At 40.5% G+C, this 22816-nt stretch overlaps 1 protein-coding gene and 1 long non-coding RNA gene across 2 annotated transcripts in view; one reads left to right on the top strand and one right to left on the bottom strand.

Moving 5' to 3' along the window:
- Window positions 1-22816, top strand: part of sls (sallimus) — a 223794-nt gene that overhangs the window by 146449 nt on the left and 54529 nt on the right. The window contains exon 136 of the mRNA XM_077645939.1: window positions 13168-21570. Within this exon, the coding sequence (XP_077502065.1) occupies window positions 13168-21570 (8403 nt within the window). The remainder of the gene's footprint in view (window positions 1-13167; window positions 21571-22816) is intronic.
- Window positions 1-22816, bottom strand: part of LOC144113062 (uncharacterized) — an 89997-nt gene that overhangs the window by 28311 nt on the left and 38870 nt on the right. The window lies entirely within an intron of this gene.

Here is a 22816-nt window from a genome sequence, read left to right as displayed (position 1 = left end):
GAGAAATGGATGTAAATTAAAGCTGAAGCACGCTGAACTTGTTTTTAAATGATTATGATATATAGCCTCTCTTTATGAATCCTTTTACCTGTAACTTGTAGGTGAAGGTGTTTTCTAATTCAATCACAGCTACTGCTGGCATCAGTCAGTTTTTACTTCTAGGCTAATTTAAAAAACTGCTCTATTCTTCCTTACCTAGGACAATCAAAAGAAATTTTAAAACTACTGAAGCACCTGCTGAAAAATGATTGGCCTTCAATTTTCACAGACAAACTCTTACAACACCAAAAGCTCCGTATCAGTTGCTGTTTCATGGTGAAGCTTTCTCTGCCAAAATATTCGCCTCCTTATAAGCTATAAAACATCAAGCATAGAATTTTCCCATCTTATGAAAAAATTTTAGTTCTTTTCTTTTATATGCCAATGTCTTCAGAAACATACAGCTCTGATGAAATAGTTCCTGGCATTTTCAGACAGCATGTATCACAAAAATTTAAATATGCAGTTGTTTTACTTTCTCATCTTCCTTTTTGTTTCATGCAATAACTACAAAATCACACTGTGTGCTTTTGGCCCCAAGACGGAAATAACAATAGTGGTTTTCTAAACAGTATAAGAAGAAACCCAGTATGAGCGCATGTAAAATTTGGGTATGCATGGTTATGAAATAAATCAGCTTGCTGAAGGTTTGCCAAATGTGTCTAAAACTTTGGCAAAGTGCGTGCATATCTCAGAAATCTTGCGTTACACTAAACAATCAAAGTAAAGTCCATTCTAATAGCCTGTCATAATCTGGGTCTTGCATATTATTTCTGATAGCATATTTGGCATTGCTGCACAGCTTGTTTACTCTGTGCAGCTGGCACTTTGCACTCAAATCTCTCATAAAAATTACTTCAAACCTCCTCTATTTAAGTGGTAAAGACAAAAATTTTGACAGCAATGACTTCCTCATGATACTGTGTATGCAGTCAGTGATTAAAAATCAAAACAAAAAATTTTTCTGGGGTCAGTAATTAGTTCAGTTGCAAGTTAATTGCACAATATGGTCATAACTTCTGGAACGTTTTCACCTGATGCCACACCAGCAGCACAACATGCTAGTTTTGTGCACACACTGTCATATCTAGATGTTCTTGTGACAGCTGGACTTGTCACTATTATCTAATGCAATCATAAATATGCACACCATTGCACAGGAGATAAAATAAACCTTCTTGGCTTTAAGAAATGAGAGCAGTATGCACTGACATATCACTACTTTCTTCTATCACGTCACTGAGGCATCATAGCTATGCCACCCTCATATGCATACTATTCAACCAGCCAGTGTGATAGCTTTCAGTCTGAAAAATCATCTGCTTCAAGAAAGCAATTTTTTTTACTGATTTCAAGTAACTGTGTCAAGCCCATACAAAATGGTCATGTAAGATTTGTCAAAACAACCCAGGCTAAGGCATGTCTTCCAGGAGCAGTTCAAGAATGAACCTCCTTTTGCACTTCAGTCACAGCATCTGAAGCACCCTGGCTATAGTGAAGTGCCAAGCTGTACCACGGTTCAAAAGTAGACAGCATCAGAAGGCAACACTTAAAAAATTATCCTAACATAATATCAATAATAGACTTGCTCTTAATGGCCATGTAGCCGTTTCTGGTTTTACGACCACTCAAGAAACATCTATCCCATACAGTTTCATTCGACCTGATACTTCTATAAAGCAACGTTGTATATTTTTGCATACATCTGCAGGCAGATGCAAGTTTTGTCGACTTATCAACAAATCAAGAAATATCATGTTTACTTAGCTCACATCTTGCAAAAACTTCCAATCATGAAGCACAAATGTTCAGCCCTAGGTGCTCTATCCTGTAGCACATATGTATAATCAAGTTTACACCTTCTGTAACACAGTTTGTCATTGAATGGCTAGCAGCTGATGCTATCCAGTACATTCTGCAAGCCTATTAACATATACACTGTTAAAAACTTGCTAGTACATCATGCACATAACAAGTTCTGGTATCCACAACTTTGCTTGGACACTGTGGTTTCTTCAAATATTGGCTACCATCACAAGGCTTTTCTCACCTTACATGTGTGATAAGTGCTTTGCTTATTAATATGGCTTCCATAGGCATTAACACAGTTTGTCTCTGGTAACAGTTCAGAGCATATGTTAACTTATCTGCAAAGAGTACTAATATACTATCTTTACCTGGCCACCGACAGTATATCCACCACGCGGCAACATCGTGGCCACATCATTCTCACAGCCATTGCCATCTGTGCAAATGGCTGAAGCTGAAGCTGTACAATCATTCCAAGAAAAAGCGTCAGGTTGGAGCATGCCTTCCATTCTTTTTATGTCTTTGTTCCTGAAAATGGCATTGCCCTAATGCCTAGGCAAATTTCGTTTATTCTTGTTACCACAGCAAAACAATTTGCATGTGAATGCTAATGTATGTGCATGTACAACAATGCATTTGTATGAGTAATATGTGCATGGACAACGCATGAGAATATGCTTGTTCCAGCACAACACACTAGCTCCCTGCAAAAGACACCTTAAAAGCATGCAATATTTTATGCATTTGCTATTTTCTGCTACCACATAGCAGCCATTCAATCAGAAAGCTACGGAATCAAGGTAAGCACAGCTTATTTTAATGGGAAGAATGTACATGCAATTGTGTCCGATGAGTAGTGCACTCATATCTATATTGTTATTTTGGTGCCAGTAACTTAAGCGACATAATTAATGTGTCAGCTATGTGTCACATTCAGCTGTTAGAGTGTTGTGTCACTGCGGAACAGTGACACAAAAAGCACGCAGTTGAATGTGATACAAAGCTGACACATTAATTAATTGTAGTGTCACCGTTCTGCAGTGACACAATGAAGCCAGTCAAGAGGCTGAAACATCAAACACTTTTGCTTTCAACAGATAAACCTCCACCTAAGAGCTTGATCACTTCGAGTGCTAAGAATAAACATAGCAAAAAGTATTCGAGTATCATGGCCATTCAAAATTGCACATGTTATTGATAATGAATAATTGTTTTATTCAATTCTATGTCGATGATACACCCAACTGAAAATAGTAGTGATGAACTCAAAGGTGACATTAAACATATAGCTTGGCAGAAATCTGAATATAAATCCAAACAGCACAATTAAGACAAAAAGCGGCATAATTATACTAATTTTCACATCATTAAATCATAAGAGAAAAGGCCATGCATGATGGAAAATCATAACTGCCACATCAATCACAAGTGGCTCGCTTGCTCAAAGTTTTTCACCAGCCATCTAGGTATGCACAACTCCTTTGTGTAGAAAAGGAAATCTACCATAAATAATTTCACTCAATCTTTTTTCACTTCAGTGCTATTGGAATGCTTCATGACTTCTAAACATAAAAACACCTCACAGCTTGGACCCACCTTCAGTTACAGAGTAAACACCATTTCAAAATAGAGAGCGCCTGTGGGTCAGAGCAGCAGTGATATTGGTTATTTTGAGTTTGATTTGTTCCTCATTCCATTTTCACTTCGAGAACTTCACTCAATAAATCTAAAAATTACTAAGATTCTAAAAATACTAGCATACTCAAGTGCATAAATCAGTAGAAGCCATTTGAATACTATTGACAGTGACGTCACTTTTTCACAGAACTACCTGCCCTCTTTACAAGTCAGCCAAGTTTGCCAGCAGTATTATGAGTAGCTGGATGATAGAAGTAATGCCTACATGATGGTCCTTTGCAATTCTTTTCATCAGGAATCAAAACAGACAGCTGGGCTTACATGTTACCAAGTACAGATATATTATTACTGATTAATGCCACAAAAATCATTCAAACAGCTCAAGCCACAAAAATGCGCTAAACTCATTCAACATAAAACAACAAAAATAAAAAGTATGGCATGTGATGAGAAGATGACATGCCAAACAACAACGGCATTAATATGACATCAGCAAAACCATGAGTAACAACCTTTTGAAATATACCATGCAAGACAAGACATGCGACAAACTGAAACTCTGATGACAAAAAGCTTTTAGTGAAAATATTAAATACAAGCACATTCTGTTAGTCAGCAAACGGAGGATAACAAAGATGTTTCTAACTTTAGCATTTTGGTGAGCAGAACGTGCCCACTACAACAGGGTATTATTTTAAACAATATTACAGCTCACAGGTATAGCCTAATCCTTTCAAGGAGGTTACTTAAAGAATGCGCGAGTGTCAATACATCTATATGTAAGCCTCCATTTATTACACAAATATGATTTAATTACTTGCCAAGCTGACACACAAGTGACGTTCTGTGTCATGTAGGTATTTTTTTCTTGCTACCTTGCAGTAATGTTTATTCAAAAGTAGCTTTAATACCACAAGTCTTACAGCAGTAGCAGTGTGAACAGGATAAATAAAACTGAATATATCATAAACTTCTGTGTTAAGTTTGGCGTCTCTATAGAGAGGTAACTGTACAATGCATTAGTCATTAACTGAGAACATTTACAAGGCTACTGTTGCTTCAGCTTTGTAGAAACAAATTATTTATTAATGCAAAAGCATTAGATGGCTATGTCAGAGTTTCATGTCAGCAAAACTTTCTCCGCATGATTACGTCGTTCTGTGAAGATAAATGTACAAAGTTTGGTTGTGTTAGATAGTGTGTGATGAGATCCTGCTGTGGGAAAAATTTGGTCGATGCGATGTAATTAATTAAACGCAAAAATTACACTTCAACGTCACAATAGCCACGGACGTCGACATAGCACTTGGAAGTGAAAAGTAAAATAAATAAAGTGAGAAAAAACAAGAAAAAACAAAAAAACGTGGAAAAACCGGCATTCTAGAAAGTTCCACGCTTTCGCATTCCTCCACGTAAGCAGACTTAAGTGCCCTTAGAATTTTTGCTTAGTGCTCAGTAAATTAGCGTCACTGTAGTGCTAAATGTCAGTTCTAATTGGGTGAGTGCTGAAGAAAAGTTAATTAGTTACTCATTCACTCCACAAAAGTAAAAAACAGCACAGCCAACCTGTAATAATAGACTTTAGTAGTATACAAAGCATTTAATTACTACATTTTTACACAATATTTAAATACTGTGCATGTTTAATGTTCATCAAGTAGCCAGCTTATCTCATACAGTCAAGCAGATTTAAACCGTGCATGTAATCTTTCTTAAAACTTATTCCATGCATAATTTCAGAAACGGCTGCCGAACTGGAAGAAGCACCAGATTTGATGAAGCATGCGAAACCAGTGTTGGAACAAAAGCAGCCTCTCCTGGTTAAAGATGTAGTTGCAGAAGCGTCTACTTCAGATGCCAAGCCCACAGAAATGCCAGATAAGCATACCGCCGAATTGAGATTCCTGCCTCTGGCACCAATTACTGTAGAGGAAAGTGGTGTCAGTGCGACAACAGACATCCTTAAGACAACTACATTTCCCGAGGCTAAAGCTGAAGTTGGCATGACAACTTCCCTAGGGATTGAAGTCCATGAAACCACACCAGGGTTGACAGGATCAGAGCTAAAAACTGAGCCACTCCATAAAGAAGTCACACCAACAAGCACATTCACTACAATTGAGGCTCTTGCCATATCAACGGTGGAGACTGCTTTAAAAGAAGCTCATGCCGACCATTTCAAAGCACCCGAGTTAGCCAGTGCATCATTCACGGTATTAACTGAAGAGTCTGTCCAAGTGACTGAAGTAGAAGCTATAAGCAAAGAAGAGCACCTGGAAGCACACCGGGCACCAGCACAGGAACTCAGTTTCTCATCTGCACCACCAAACCGCCCCCTCATCATATACGAAACAGAAGCACTAACTGCGGAAGAGGTGCTACCTCAGGATAGGGACCTCCCAAAAACAAAGGCAAAATCCGAGCTTATAACTGACCAACCACTTTTAATCTCAGAAGTGCCTGTTCTCATGAAAGAAACAAATCTGGCAAGTGATGCTAGACCACCTCAGTCCAAGGCACCATTCAGTATTTCAACTGAACAACATGTGTTTGTCACAGAAACTCCCATTCTTACAAAGGAGACTGAGCTAAAGCTTGAACAAAAGCCACAAGGCACAAGAGCACCTTGCACCATGGATGCGCAGCAGCCAGTGAATGTTGCCCTTGTTTCAAGCCTTGTGATGGAAGGAGAGTACACTCCCGAAAAAATGCCAAGACACTTGACAGCTGAAGTCACAGTGCCAGCAGATACACCATTAACCATCTCAGAAACTCCATTATTAGGTGGAGAGGGTGACTTATCCATTGAAAAAATACCACAAAGCATTACATCTACATTAAAGATCACCACAGATGAGCCTGTATCTGTTTCTCAGCCTGTGATATTAACAAAGGAAGAACAACTTGAAGACTACTTTCAGCCCAAGCATGCTACTGCAGAATCCATCATTCCCACAAAAGAAAGCTTATCAGTCCTTGTTGAACCTGCACTGGTGAAAGAGAAAATGCTTGAGCTGCGAGAGCAACCGAGTGAGATAACTGCTCCCTACACTATCCCAACTCAACAGCATGTGCAAGTGTCCGAACATCCAGCACTTGATAAAGAAGAAGTATTGCAGACTGGAATGCTTCCCAAAGAGATCAGTGCACCATTTTCAATTTCACTTGAGGAATCCTTGACAGTTGAGGAAACGAATCTCCTCTCTAAAGAGTCGGATCTGAAAGTGAAGGATCTTCCAGCCACAGTCACAGCGCCATTTACCATTCCCACTCAGCAGCATGTTGTTGTTTCTGCATACAAAACCTTTGACAAAGAGAAATTATTAGAACAGGAGAAGCTTCCTGGTGAGGTAACAGCACCATATTCAGTGTTACTACAAGAGCCATTGACCATTGAGGATCTCAGTTCATTTGCTAAAGAATCTGAGCTAAAAACGAAAGAACTTCCTTCAGAGACTACTGCCCCATACACACTTACCACCGAGCAACATGTTGTCATTCATGAATACGGAACTTTGGACAAAGAAGCTGCATTCCAGCCTGAGGTATTACCCAATGAGGTCACAGCTCCTTACTCAGTGCCATTTGAGATGCCACTAACAATAGAAGAGACCAGATTTCTGGCAAAAGAGTCGGAGCTGAAACTAGAGAAACGAGCCGAAGAAGTCACGGCACCTTTCACAATTTCCACAGAACAGCATGTTGCTGTCATTGAACATCGAAGCCTTGATAAAGAAGCAACATTTCAGCCTGAGAAGCTTCCTAGGGAGGTCACTGCACCATTCTCAGTGCCACTTGAAGAGTCATTAACAGTGGAACAAACAAGTCTCCTCACAAAAGAATCAGAACTGAAGCCAGATACACTACCTGCAGAAATTACTGCTCCATTCTCAGTTCCCACACAACAGCACGTTGTGGTGTCACACCACCCAACTCTTGAAAGAGAAGAAGAATTTCAGTCGGAAAAGCGTCTTCATGAAGTTACTGCACCATTTTCTTTGCCACTTGAGGAATCAATTACTGTACAAGAGACCAGTATTTTAACAAAAGAATTGGAGTTTAAACAGGATATGCAGCCTGCAGAAATTACAGCTCCCTTCTCAGTTTCCACAGAACAGCATGTTGTAGTGTCTGAGCGCCCAATCTTTGAGAAAGAAGAGGAAATTCAGCTTGAAAAGCTTCCTCGTGAAATTTCTCCGCAATTCTCAGTCCCATTTCAGGAGTCAATAACAGTAGAACAAACAAGTCCTCTCACAAAAGAAACGGACCTGAAACAGGAGAAGCTTCCCACAGAAGTCACAGCTCCTTTCTCAGTTCCCACAGAGCAGCATGTTGTGATATCTGATCACTCTACCTTTGAGAAAGAAGGCGATTTTCAGCCTGGGAAATTTCCTGGTGAGGTTACTGCACCCTTTTCAGTTCCGTGTGAAGAATCATTAACAATAGAAGAGACAAGTCTTTTAGCAAAGGAATCAGAATTCAAGGAGGAGAAACTTCCAGCAGGGGTTACAGCTCCATTTTCAGTTTCCACAGAGCAACACATCGTAGTGTCACAGCTCCAAAATCTGGAAAAAGAAGAAGAACTTCAGACAGAAAAAATTCCTAGAGAAGTCACAGCACCATTTTCAGTACCACTTGAAGAATCTATAACAATTGAAGAAACTAGCCTTCTCACAAAGGAATCTGACCTGAAACAAGACAAACCCCCATCAGAAATTCTAGCCCCATTCTCAGTTCCTACTGAGCAACATGTTGTGATTTCACAGCTCCCAGCACTTGAAAAAGAGGGGGAGTTTCAGCCAGGAAAGCTTCCTGGTGAAGTTATTGCACCCTTTTCAGTACCTTTCCAAGAGTCAATAACAGTGGAACAAACATGTCCTTTCACAAAAGAGATAGAATTAAAGCCGGAGAAAACTCCTGAAGAGGTTACAGCTCCCTTTTCTGTTCCGACAGAGCAGCATGTAGAAATAAGTGACCACTCAGCGTTTGAGAAAGAAGAAGAATTTCACCTTGGAAAACTGCCTAAAGAAGTGACTGCACCTTTCTCGGTGCCATTTGAGGTGTCTTTAACAGTAGAAGAAACCAACCTTCTCACAAAAGAGTCAGAATTAAAGGAAGACAAAGTCCCAGCACAAATTGTGGCTTCTTTTTCTGTTCCAACTGCTGACCATGTTTTAGTATACGACCTTCCAGCGCTCGAGAAGGAAGAGGAATTTAAACCAGGAAAGCTTCCAAAGCAGGTCACGGCACCATTTTCAGTGCCTTTTGAAGAATGCATAACAGTGGAAGAAACAAACCTTCTGGCAAAGGAGTCAGAGCTAAAAGAGGAGAAACTTCCTGCTGAAGTTACAGTTCCTTTTTCAGTTCCAACAGAGGAGCACATTGTGGTATCTCGCCCTTCAACTCTTGAGAAAGAAGAAGAATTTCAGCCTGGAAAGCTTCCTAAGGAAGTTACTGCACCATTCTCAGTGCCATTTGAAGAGTCCTTAACAGTAGAAGAGACAAGCTTTTTGGCAAAGGAGTCAGAACTTAAAGAAGTGAAGCTTCCTGCAGAAGTTATGCCTTCATTTTCAGTTCCAACAGAGGAGCACATTGTGGTGTCTCGACCTTCTACTCTAGAGAAAGAAGAAGAATTTCAGCCTGGAAAACTTCCTAAAGAAGTCACAGCACCATTCTCAGTGCCATTTGAAGAGTCCTTAATGGTGGAAGAGATGAACCTTCTTGCAAAGGAGTCAGAGCTAAAAGAGGAGAAACTTCCTGCTGAAGTTACAGCTCCCTTTTCAGTTTCAACAGAGGAACACATTGTGGTGTCTCGTCCTTCAACTCTAGAGAAAGAAGAAGAATTTCAACCTGGGAAGCTTCCTAAGGAAGTTATTGCACCATTCTCAGTGCCATTTGAAGAGTCCTTAACAGTAGAAGAGACAAACCTTTTGGCAAAAGAGTCCGAGCTAAAAGAGGAGAAACTTCCTGCTGAAGTTACAGCTCCTTTTTCAGTTCCAACAGAGGAGCACATTGTGGTGTCTCGTCCTTCTACTCTAGAGAAAGAAGAAGAATTTCAGCCTGGAAAACTTCCCAAAGAAGTCACAGCGCCATTCTCAGTGCCATTTGAAGAGTCGTTAACGGTGGAAGAAACAAACCTTTTGGCAAAGGAGTCGGAGCTAAAAGAGGAGAAACTTCCTGCTGAAGTTACAGCTCCCTTTTCAGTTCCAACAGAGGAACACATTGTAGTGTCTCGTCCTTCTACTCTGGAGAAAGAAGAAGAATTTCAACCTGGAAAACTTCCTAAAGAAGTCACAGCACCATTCTCAGTGCCATTTGAAGAGTCCTTAACAGTGGAAGAGACGAACCTTCTTGCAAAGGAGTCAGAGCTAAAAGAGGAGAAACTTCCTGCTGAAGTTACAGCTCCCTTTTCAGTTCCAACAGAGGAGCACATTGTAGTGTCTCGTCCTTCAACTCTGGAGAAAGAAGAAGAATTTCAACCTGGGAAGCTTCCTAAGGAAGTTACTGCACCATTCTCAGTCCCATTTGAAGAGTCGTTAACGGTGGAAGAAACAAACCTTTTGGCAAAGGAGTCGGAGCTAAAAGAGGAGAAACTTCCTGCTGAAGTTACAGCTCCTTTTTCAGTTCCAACAGAGGAGCACATTGTGGTGTCTCGTCCTTCTACTCTAGAGAAAGAAGAAGAATTTCAGCCTGGAAAACTTCCCAAAGAAGTCACAGCGCCATTCTCAGTACCATTTGAAGAGTCGTTAACGGTGGAAGAGACGAACCTTCTTTCAAAGGAGTCAGAGCTAAAAGAAGAGAAACTGCCTGCTGAAGTTACAGCTCCTTTTTCAGTTCCAACAGAGGAGCACATTATGGTGTCTCGTCCTTCTACTCTAGAGAAAGAAGAAGAATTTCAGCCTGGAAAACTTCCTAAAGAAGTCACAGCACCATTCTCAGTGCCATTTGAAGAGTCGTTAACGGTGGAAGAAACAAACCTTTTGGCAAAGGAGTCAGAGCTAAAAGAAGAGAAACTTCCTGCTGAAGTTACAGCTCCCTTTTCAGTTCCAACAGAGGAGCACATTGTAGTGTCTCGTCCTTCAACTCTGGAGAAAGAAGAAGAATTTCAGCCTGGAAAACTTCCCAAAGAAGTCACAGCACCATTCTCAGTGCCATTTGAAGAGTCGTTAACGGTGGAAGAAACAAACCTTTTGGCAAAGGAGTCGGAGCTAAAAGAGGAAAAATTTCCTGCTGAAGTTACAGCTCCCTTTTCAGTTCCAACAGAGGAACACATTGTGGTATCTCGTCCTTCTACTCTAGAGAAAGAAGAAGAATTTCAGCCTGGAAAACTTCCCAAAAAAGTCACAGCGCCATTCTCAGTGCCATTTGACGAGTCGTTAACGGTGGAAGAAACAAACCTTTTGGCAAAGGAGTCGGAGCTAAAAGAGGAGAAACTTCCTGCTGAAGTTACAGCTCCCTTTTCAGTTCCAACAGAGGAGCACATTATAGTGTCTCGTCCTTCAACTCTGGAGAAAGAAGAAGAATTTCAACCAGGGAAGCTTCCTAAGGAAGTTACTGCACCATTCTCAGTGCCATTTGAAGAATCCTTAACAGTGGAAGAGACAAACCTTCTTGCAAAAGAGTCAGAGCTAAAAGAGGAGAAACTTCCTGCTGAAGTTACAGCTCCCTTTTCAGTTCCAACAGAGGAGCACATTGTAGTGTCTCGTCCTTCAACCCTTGAGAAAGAAGAGGAATTTCAGCCTGGAAAACTTCCAGGTGAAATTACTGCCCCATTTTCAATGCCACTGCAAGAGTCAATAGTAGTCGAACACACCAGTATTCTCACAAAAGAGTCAGAACTGCAGGAGGCCAAAGTGGTCCCAAAAGCTGAAGCACCTTTCTCAGTTCCAACTGAGCAGCACATATTGGTGTCACAGTCAGCAACGTTCGAGAAGGAAGAAGAGTTTCTGCCTGGAAAACTACCTAGTGAAATCACGGCACCTTTTACTGTGCCATTCCAAGAATCTGTAACAGTAGAGGAAACAAGTCTTCTCACAAAGGAGTCGGAACTGCAGGAGCAGAAACTTTCTACGGACGTTACTGCCCCATTCACAATCCCAACAGAGCAACATATTGTTATCTCTCAACAATCATTCCTGCAAAAAGAAGAAGGATTTGAGTCTACACCCCTTCCCGGTGAAGTCACTGCACAATTTACTGTTTCTTCACAAGAATCACTAACAGTTGAAGAAGCAAGTTCCTTCATGAAAGAATCATTACTGGTAACAAAAGTATTTCCAAAAGAGACTACTGCTGTTACCACACTTCCTACAGAACAGCACATCACAATTTCTGAGCTTCCAACACTTGACAAAGAGGATGTCTTCCAGCCAGGAACACTTCCAGGTGAAATTACAGCACCATATACCATACCACTTGAGGAGCCTTTGACCGTACAAGAAGTCAGACATTTTACAGAAGTTTCTCAGTTAGAAGCAAAAGCTTTACCTGCAGAAATTTCTGCCCCATACTCAATACCAACAAAAGAACACATAGTTATATCTGATCAACCAACCTTGCAGAAGGAACAAGATTTCCAGCCTGGTAAGGCACCAGGAGAAATAACTGCACCTTTCACAGTGCCTCTTGCCGAATCTCTGACTGTCGAAGAGGTGAGCTCATTGCTAAAGGAATCCAAGTTTGAAACAGAAAAACAACCTTCTGAAGTCACTGCACAAGTGACACTACCAACAGAGCATCACATCACAGTAGTAGAGCGCTCATCTCTTCACAAAGAGGAGGCCCTTGAGATTGGAAAAATTCCAGGTGAAGTAACTGCACCTTTCTCTATTAGTCTTGAGGAACCTTTGGCCGTGGAAGCAACAGATGCCCTTTTGAGAGAATCTGAGCTAAAGCCAGATCAAGTTCCTTCTGAGGTCAATGCACCTTTTACTATTCCTACAGATCAACATGTCATTGTATCTCATTTGCAACAACTCGAGAAAGAAAAAGAGCTGGCACCACATGCTATCCCAGGTGAAATAAAAGCACCTTACTCCCTTTTACTTGAAGAATCAATAACCATTGAAGAGAAACAAGTCCTTAGCAAAGAGTCTGAATTTGCTATAAAGGAAACAAGCAAAGAAGTAACTTCTCCCTTCGATCTTCCGACTGAGCACCATTTGGTGGTGTCTGACTCGTCAGTCTTGGAAAAAGAAACGACATTTACATCTGAAAAACTTCCACATGAAGTAAAAGCACCTTATACTTTACCAACAATGACACCACTAATGGTAGAAGAAACATCTGAATTAGCAAAGGAGGCAGAGTTACAAATGAAAAAGCTTCCACAAACATCTGTTGCATCACTTTCTATGCCTACAGAAGAGCACATTACCATTGATGAAATGGCAACATTTTCTAAGGAAGATGAGTTGCTAACAAAACACATGGAAAAGCCTGTTCTTGCTGAGACAACTGTTCCTACCCAGGAATCAATTACAATTTCAGAAACATCAGCTCTGACGAAAGAGAGCAATTTAGTTCATGAAAAGATCCCAAAGCACACAATAGCCACTTTCGTGATAGATTCTCTAGAGCCAATTACTGTACAGGAGTTCAACTTTGGTCAAATGGCTGATGAATTTTTCATTAAAGAGAGACCAGAAGAAATAAGTCCAAGGGACATACCTCTTATTTCAGATGAAATCAAGCCAGAAGCACATGTAGAGCAACCCATGCTGAAAGATAAAGAACAAGTAACAGAGGGACTCACTATACAAGAAGTAACCGAAGACTCCATTCAACCTGAAGAGACTTCGTCATGTATTGTCGTAGAGGAGGAAATATTAGATCATGCAGAAGCAGGAATTGAGGTGAAAAAGAAAACAAAGAAGAAATATGTTCGGTTTGATGACACAGCTGGTACACAAGAAGTTACAGAAGTTCTGCACACATTCAGCAGAACTGCACCTGAAGGGACTTCCCTCAAAATAGAGGACGTCACTGAACAGTACGAAAATGTGCCAGAAGGCAGTGAACAGCCTATTATTGAAGAAGCTGAAGAGGTACAGCCCACACCCGAAGAGAAACCTGAGGAAGGGCTTGAGGAGAAACCAAAAGAAAAGAAAAAGAAGATGGTTAAGAAGAAGGAAAAGCCAGAGGTGATAGAAATCAAGCTGCAACCAAAAGAAGAAGCTCCCGAAGAAATTCGTGAAATCGCTGAAACCAGGGAGACTGAGGAAAAGGTTGATGAAATAACAGAATTTGACATACAGATTAAGAAAGTGCATAAGACAGAGGAAGTAACTGAAATCACAGTTACGTCTGAAGAAGTACCTCAGGTTGATGTGACGCAACTCGTGCAAAAGCCTGTTGAGCTTATAAGCATTGAGAAAATTGAAGAAAAGCCAGAAGAGGTGCCTGAAGTGAAATGTGAAGAGAGGCCAGAAGAAGTTCTGGAAGAAAAGCCAAAAGAGAAGAAGAAGAAGAAGGTTGTCAAGAAGAAGGAAAAGCTAGAGGTCACAGAGATCGAGCTGAAACCGAAAGATGAAGCTCCTGAAGAAATTCAGGAAATCAAAGAGATTAAGGAGACTGAAGAAAAGTTTGAAGAAATAACAGAGTTTGACATAGAGATCAAGAAGGTGCGTAAGCCGGAAGACGTAACTGAAATCACAGTAACATCTGAAGAAGTACCTCAGGTTGATGTGATGCAAGAACTGGAAAAGCCTGTCGAGCTAATTAGCATTGAAAAAATTGAGGAAAAGCCTGAAGAAGTGCCTGAAGAGAAACCAGAAGAGAAGCCAGAAGAATTGCCAGAAGAAAAGCCAAAAGAGAAGAAGAAGAAGAAGGTTATCAAGAAGAAGGAAAAGCCAGAGGTCACAGAGATCGAGCTGAAACCAAAAGAAGAAGCTCCCGCAGAAATTCAGGAAATCACTGAAATCAAGGAGACTGAAGAAAAGTTCGAAGAAATAACAGAGTTTGACATAGAGATCAAGAAGATGCGTAAGCCGGAAGACGTAACTGAAATCACAGTAACATCTGAAGAAGTACCTCAGGTTGATGTGATGCAAGAAGTGGAAAAGCCTGTCGAGCTAATTAGCATTGAAAAAATTGAGGAAAAGCCTGAAGAAGTGCCTGAAGAAGTGCCTGAAGAGAAACCAGAAGAGAAGCCAGAAGAATTGCCAGAAGAAAAGCCAAAAGAGAAGAAGAAGAAGAAGGTTCTCAAGAAGAAGGAAAAGCCAGAGGTCACAGAGATCGAGCTGAGACCAAAACAAGAAGCTCCCACAGAAATGCAGGAAATCACTGAAATCAAGGAGACTGAAGAAAAGTTCGAAGAAACAACAGAGTTTGAAATAGAGATCAAGAAGGTGCATAAGCCAGAAGACGTAACTGAAATCACAGTAACATCTGAAGAAATATCTCAGATTGATGTGACGCAAAAAGTGGAAAAGCCTGTTGAGCTCATTAGCATTGAAAAAATTGAAGAAAAGCCTGAGGAAGTGCCTGAAGAGAAACCAGAAGAGAAGCCAGAAGAATTGCCAGAAGAAAGGCCAAAAGAGAAGAAGAAGAAGGTTATCAAGAAGAAGGAAAAGCCAGAGGTCACAGAGATCGAGCTGAAACCAAAAGAAGAAGCTCCCGAAGAAATTCAGGAAATCACTGAGATCAAAGAGGTTGAGGAGAAGTTTGAAGAGATAACTGAGTTCGACATAAAGATTGAGAAACTACGTAAGCCAGAAGAAGTAACTGATATCACAGTTACAGCTGAAGAAGTGCCCCAGGTTGATGTGACACAACATCTAGAAAAGCCTGTCGAGCTCATTAGCATTGAAAAAATAGAAGAAAAGCCCGAAGAAATGCCTGAAGACAAACCCAAAGAGAGGCCAGAAGAAATTGTGGAAGAAAAGCCAAAAGAGAAGAAGAAGAAGAAGGTTATCAAGAAGAAAGAAAAGTTGGAGGTCACACAGCTCGACCTGAAACAAAAAGAGGAAGCTCCCGAAGAAATTCAGGAAATCACTGAAATCAAGGAGGCTGAAGAAAAGTTCGAAGAAATAACAGAGTTTGACATAGAGATCAAGAAGGTGCGTAAGCCGGAAGAAGTTACTGATATCACAGTTACATCTGAAGAAGTACCTCAGGTTGATGTGACGCAAGTAATGGAAAAACCTGTTGAGCTCATTAGCATTGAGAAAATCGAAGAAAAGCCTGAGGAAGTGCCTGAAGAGAAACCAGAAGAGAAGCCAGAAGAATTTCAAGAAGAAAAGCCAAAGGAGAAGAAGAAGAAGAAGGTTATCAAGAAGAAGGAAAAGGCAGAGGTCACAGAGATCGAGCTGAGACCAAAACAAGAAGCTCCCGCAGAAATGCAGGAAATCACTGAAATCAAGGAGACTGAAGAAAAGTTCGAAGAAATAACAGAGTTTGACATAGAGATCAAGAAGGTGCGTAAGCCGGAAGACGTAACTGAAATCACAGTAACATCTCAAGAAGTACCTCAGGTTGATGTGACGCAAGAAGTGGAAAAGCCTGTCGAGCTCATTAGCATTGAAAAAACTGAAAAGCCTGAGGAAGTGCCTGAAGAGAAACCAGAAGAGAAGCCAGAAGAATTGCCAGAAGAAAAGCCAAAAGAGAAGAAGAAGAAGAAGGTTATCAAGAAGAAGGAAAAGCCAGAGGTCACAGAGGTCGAACTGAAACCAAAAGAAGAAGCTCCCGAAGGAATTCAAGAAATCACTGAGATCAAAGAGACTGAAGAAAAGTTCGAAGAAATAACAGAGTTTGACATAGAGATCAAGAAGGTGCGTAAGCCGGAAGACATAACTGAAATCACAGTAACATCTGAAGAAGTACCTCAGGTTGATGTGATGCAAGAAGTGGAAAAGCCTGTCAAGCTAATTAGCATTGAAAAAATTGAGGAAAAGCCTGAAGAAGTGCCTGAAGAGAAACCAGAAGAGAAGCCAGAAGAATTGCCAGAAGAAAAGCCAAAAGAGAAGAAGAAGAAGAAGGTTATCAAGAAGAAGGAAAAGCCGGAGGTCACAGAACTCGAGCTGAAACCAAAAGAAGAAGCTCCCGAAGAAATTCAGGAAATCAAAGAGATTAAGGAGACTGAAGAAAAGTTTGAAGAAATAACAGAGTTCGACATAGAGATCAAGAAGGTGAGTAAGCCGGAAGACGTAACTGAAATCACAGTTACATCTGAAGAAGTACCTCAGGTTGATGTGACGCAAAAAGTGGAAAAGCCTGTCGAGCTCATTAGCATTGAAAAAATTGAAGAAAAGCCAGAGGAAGTGCCTGAAGAGAAACCAGAAGAGAAGCCAGAAGAATTGCCAGAAGAAAAGCCAAAAGAGAAGAAGAAGAAGAAGGTTATCAAGAAGAAGGAAAAGCCAGAGGTCACAGAGATCGAATTGAAACCAAAAGAAGAAGCTCCTGAAGGAATTCAGGAAATCACTGAGATCAAAGAGGTTGAGGAGAAGTTTGAAGAGATAACTGAGTTCGACATAAAGATTGAGAAACTACGTAAGCCAGAAGAAGTAACTGATATCACAGTTACAGCTGAAGAAGTGCCCCAGGTTGACGTGACACAACAACTAGAAAAGCCTGTCGAGCTCATTAGCATTGAGAAAATCGAAGAAAAGCCTGAGGAAGTGCCTGAAGAGAAATCAGAAGAGAAACCAGAAGAATTTCAAGAAAAGCCAAAAGAGAAGAAGAAGAAGGTTATCAAGAAGAAGGAAAAGCCAGAGGTCACAGAGATCGAACTGAAACCAAAAGAAGAAGCTCCCGAAGATATTCAGGAAATCACTGAAATCACGGAGACTCAAGAAAAGTTTGAAGAAATAACAGAGTTTGACATAGAGATCAAGAAGGTGCGTAAGCCGGAAGACGTAACAGAAATCACAGTAACATCTGAAGAAGTACCTCAGGTTGATATGACGCAAGAACTGGAAAAGCCTGTCGAGCTCATTAGCATTGAAAAAATTGAAGAAAAGCCAGAGGAAGTGCCTGAAGAGAAACCAGAAGAGAAGCCAGAAGAATTGCCAGAAGAAAAGCCAAAAGAGAAGAAGAAGAAGAAGGTTATCAAGAAGAAGGAAAAGCCAGAGGTCACAGAGATCGAATTGAAACCAAAAGAAGAAGCTCCTGAAGGAATTCAGGAAATCACTGAGATCAAAGAGGTTGAGGAGAAGTTTGAAGAGATAACTGAGTTCGACATAAAGATTGAGAAACTACGTAAGCCAGAAGAAGTAACTGATATCACAGTTACAGCTGAAGAAGTGCCCCAGGTTGACGTGACACAACAACTAGAAAAGCCTGTCGAGCTCATTAGCATTGAGAAAATCGAAGAAAAGCCTGAGGAAGTGCCTGAAGAGAAATCAGAAGAGAAACCAGAAGAATTTCAAGAAAAGCCAAAAGAGAAGAAGAAGAAGAAGGTTATCAAGAAGAAGGAAAAGCCGGAGGTCACAGAGCTCGAGCTGACACCAAAAGAAGCTCCCAAAGAAATTCAGGAAATCACTGAAATCAAGGAGACTGAAGAAAAGTTAGAAGAAATAACAGAGTTTGACATAGAGATCAAGAAGGTGAGTAAGCCAGAAGACGTAACTGAAATCACAGTTACATCTGAAGAAGTACCTCAGGTTGATGTGACGCAAGAAGTGGAAAAGCCTGTCAAGCTCATTAGCATTGAAAAAATTGAAGAAAAACCTGAGGAAGTGCCTGAAGAGAAACCAGAAGAGAAGCCGGAAGAATTGCCACAAGAAAAGCCAAAAGAGAAGAAGAAGAAGAAGGTTATCAAGAAGAAGGAAAAGCCAGAGGTCACAGAGATCGAGCTGAAACCAAAAGAAGAAGCTCCCGAAGAAATTCAGGAAATCACTGAGATCAAAGAGATTGAAGAGAGGATTGAAGAGGTAACTGAGTTCGACATAAAGATTGGGAAACTACGTAAGCCAGAAGAAGTAACTGATATTAAAGTTACAGCTGAAGAAGTGCCCCAGGTTGATGTGACGCAAGAAGTGGAAAAGCCTGTCGAGCTAGAAAGCATTGAGAAAATCAAAGAAAAGCCTGAGGAAGTGCCTGAAGAGAAACCAGAAGAGAAGCCAGAAGAATTTCCAGAAGAAAGGCCAAAAGAGAAGAAGAAGAAGAAAGTTATCAAGAAGGAAAAGCCAGAGGTCACTGAGATCGAACTGAAACCAAAAGAAGCTCCAGAAGAAATTCAGAAAATTGCTGAGATCAAAGAGGTTGAAGAGAAGACTGAAGAGGTAACTGAATTCGACATAAAGATTGAGAAACTACGCAAGCCAGAAGAAGTAACAGAAATCACAGTTACAGCTGAAGAAGTGCCCCAGGCTGACGTGACACAACTAGAAAAGCCTGTTGAGCTTGAAAGCATTGAGAAAATCGAGGAAAAGCCTGAGGAAGTGCCTGAAGAGAAACCAGAAGAAAAGCCGGAGGAATTTCGAGAAGAAAAGCCAAAAGAGAAGAAGAAGAAGGTTATCAAGAAGAAGGAAAAGCCAGAGGTCACAGAGATCGAACTGAAACCAAAAGAAGCTCCAGAAGAAATTCAGGAAATCACTGAGATCAAAGAAGTTGAAGAGAAGATTGAAGAGGTAACTGAATTCGACATAATAATTGAGAAACTACGTAAGCCAGAAGAAGTAACTGATATCACAGTTACAGCTGAAGAAGTGCCCCAGGCTGACGTGACACAACTAGAAAAGCCTGTCGAGCTTGAAAGCATTGAGAAAATCGAAGAAATGCCTGAAGAGAAACCAGAAGAAAAGCCCGAGGAATTTCCAGAAGAAAAGCCAAAAGAGAAGAAGAAGAAGAAGGTTATCAAGAAGAAGGAAAAGCCGGAGGTCACAGACATTGAACTGAAACCAAAAGAAGAAGCTCCAGAAGAAATTCAGGAAATCACTGAGATCAAAGAAGTTGAAGAGAAGATGGAAGAGGTAACTGAATTCGACATAAAGATTGACAAACTACGTAAGCCAGAAGAAGTAACTGATATCACAGTTACAGCTGAAGAAGTGCCTCAGGTTGATGTGACACAACAACTAGAAAAGCCTGTCGAGCTTGAAAGCATTGAGAAAATCGAAGAAAAGCCTGAGGAAGTGCCTCAAGAGAAACCAGAAGAAAAGCCAGAGGAATTTCCAGAAGAAAAGCCAAAAGAGAAAAAGAAGAAGAAGGTTATCAAGAAGAAGGAAAAGCCAGAGGTCACAGAGATCGAAATGAAACCAAAAGAAGAAGCTCCAGAAGAAATTCAGGAAATCACTGAGATCAAAGAGTTTGAAGAGAAGATTGAAGAGGTAACTGAATTCGGCATAAAGATTGTGAAACTACGTAAGCCAGAAGAGGTAACTGATATCGCAGTTACAGCTGAAGAAGTGCCCCAGGCTGATGTGACACAACAACTAGAAAAGCCTGTAGAGCTTGAAAGCATTGAGAAAATCGAAGAAAAGCCTAAGGAAGTGCCTGAAGAGAAACCAGAAGAAAAGCCAGAGGAGGTGCTGGAGGAAAAGCCAAAAGAAAAGAAAAAGAAGAAAGTAGTTAAAAAGGAAAAGCCAGATATTGCACAGGTTGAGATGAAACCAATGGAAGAAGCTCCTGAAAAATCGGAAGTCACTGAAATTAAACCTGTTGAGGAGATTGAAGAGACACCCAAATTTGATGTAGAAATTAAAAAGCCACATATGCCAGAAGAAGTAACTGATATCACTGTCATATCTAAAGAAGTGCCTCAGGCCGATGTAGCACAAGAAGTGGTAAAGCCTCTTGAAATTGAAAGTATTGAGAAAATAGAAGAAAAGCCTGAAGATAAACCACAAGAAAGACCAGAGGAGGTGCTAGAGGAAAAGCGAAAAGAAAAGAAAAAGAAGAAGGCTATCAAGAAGAAGGAAAAGCCAGAGGTCACAGAGATTGAGCTAATACCAAAGGAGGAAGCTCCTGATGAAATTATGACAGAAGCTATTGAAGAAACAAAGGTAGTGGAATTTGGTGTCACGGTGGAAAAAGATATTACTGATTCACATGTCGAACTTATACAGGATGCTGAAAAGCCCAGTAAGATTGACAGTACAGGTATATTTCCTGAAAAGCCACAGGAAAAGGACACTGAACAGCCTAAGAAGACAAAGCCAAAGCACAGGCTTTCTATTAAAGTTTTAGACGATGAAGAAGATGTAGCATCACCAACCAGTGTTGACTTTAAGTTTATAAAACCACTTTCCGAAGAAAAACCTAGTGAAGAGCCTGTGGAACTTGTTTATGAAACACACAGAGAGGAGACAATCGACATTGAAGTAACACTAGAGAGCTTGCCCCAGCCTACTGTTAAAGAAGAAGAAAGCAAGCTTTTCAAAAAAGAGGATGCACTTGAAGCACCCGAAAAGCCAGAGATTTTTGAAGAGAAAATGCCAGAAGAATATGACGAGAGTACTGATACTAGGGAAGATAAAGTTCCTGAAAAACAGAGGCCAAAAATCATCAGGCCTAAAACTGAACAACCAAAAGGCAAGAGAAAGCCAAGGCGCAGACCAGACACTATACTTGAGGAAGAAGAGTTCTATTCAGCTGGAGAAAGCATTGAAGACTATGAAGAAAAAGACACTGAAATGTATGAACATGCTGACATAGAATTGGAAGCAGTTGGGATTGATGAGCTCGATGTTTTTGAGTCTGCAGTCGACTCAAGTGAACTGCCAATGCTTCAGGAGGCATTGGTATCAACTTTAGAACTTCGACCAACAGAGGAAGCTACCAAGGAGATGCCAGAGGTAATCTCTCGGCCAAAAGATGAACTTTTCGTTACAGAAAGCGTGGCAGGCTTTCTGGACTCTGTTGAAAGTGCCAGGGTTACTGAAGTCCAAGACAGTTCCTTATTAGAACAGGCTGTTGCTACAATCCTTGTTTCCAAAGATGTACCTAGTGAAGAAGAGTTTGAGGTCTCAGTGAAGCAAGATGAAGAGCTGATTACTTTAGAAATGAAACTATTTACTGACACAAGGGAACAAGAGCAGGAAGTGCAGGTGGTATTTGAAGATAAAGAAGAGACAGTGGCTCCTCTACAGCCCACCATTTCAGAGCAACCTGAGGTCACTCCAAGACGAAGAAGAAAGGTGCCAGGTAAGTGCAAGGGATATAAAGAAGCAAATTTCAAGAAAATAGAGCCACAGTTAAACAAGTCTTGCCACAACTGTGGAATTCTTTTATTAATACCATTACTGACATAACTCAAAAGCAGAAAATATCATAGTAGCACAACTGATAACACAGCAGAAAGAAAAGCGTTTGTAATGCTAACTTTGGTTTTACTAATTGAACCAGTTCTTTTCCAGCACTAAGTTTTATTTTTCAGGTGATGTGGCATATGCACAGAAGCACTTGAAAAGAACTGCACACTACAGCTAATAATGTACATGCCCCCAAAGAAATCAGAAGAGAATTTAAAACAAAAAAATTCACTGGTCCTTTCCTATGAGCAGCACAAATGCACTTATTTAATGGCTACTAATCAAGCGTGCCTCGAACGTCACTAATAAGAAATGGTAGGTGAACATACATACTATGCTGTATAAACAAAACGTTAAACGAACAAATAACGCCCATGCAATCACTAGGCCAAAAATGTCCATTTGCATTAACTTGCATTGTCAGAAACTCCTCTTTGTCTACTCAAAATTATTCTGCTTTCTGCAAAGTGGACGACAGGGAAGGAACCTCCTCAGCTGAATCACGTATATGCTCAAGAGAGAAAAAGATACAGCCTTCAAGGTGCAGGATTATCCACATAGCCACTAAAATACAGAGGCTCTGACTCTTTTTTTCCTGTAGCCAAATCGAATCCTATCTCTTCGCTAGCATGGCCGATAGTCACTTTTAAAAGGCACTAATGCAGACAGCACACCTCACTGGTGCTCCGCCTCTATTAGATAGACAGAAAAGATAGCGACTAAAAAGAATCTTTTTGACTGACTTATCATTAAGCTCCAAAATTATGCAAGATATTCACTCAAATAAATACTCCACCAAATGTTCATTCAGCAATATAGAAATCTGCAGTAATATTCAAATGACAAAAAATTATATGCTGGTTCTAGATGTGAAAAGTGCATCAGGTTCTGGTAGGATGAAAAACTCGCCAGTTTAAAGACAGCTATGTAATGAAATGAATACTAGATCTAGAAAGTGCCATCAAAACATATGAACTCATCACACATACTGACAGCAAATATGTTCACTATAAAAAATGAATTCACTAATTCTACATTTCTTATATATCATATTTTAGCCCTATTTTGGAAGCCTATAAGTAAAGCGCTTGGCTGCAACTCACATACAGTTATAATGAACACTGCTCATTAATGGTTCA

The sequence above is a fragment of the Amblyomma americanum genome, chromosome 1, assembly GCF_052857255.1.
Source record: "Amblyomma americanum isolate KBUSLIRL-KWMA chromosome 1, ASM5285725v1, whole genome shotgun sequence".
NCBI lineage: Eukaryota > Metazoa > Arthropoda > Arachnida > Ixodida > Ixodidae > Amblyomma > Amblyomma americanum.
This window is presented reverse-complemented; position numbering and strand designations above follow the sequence as displayed.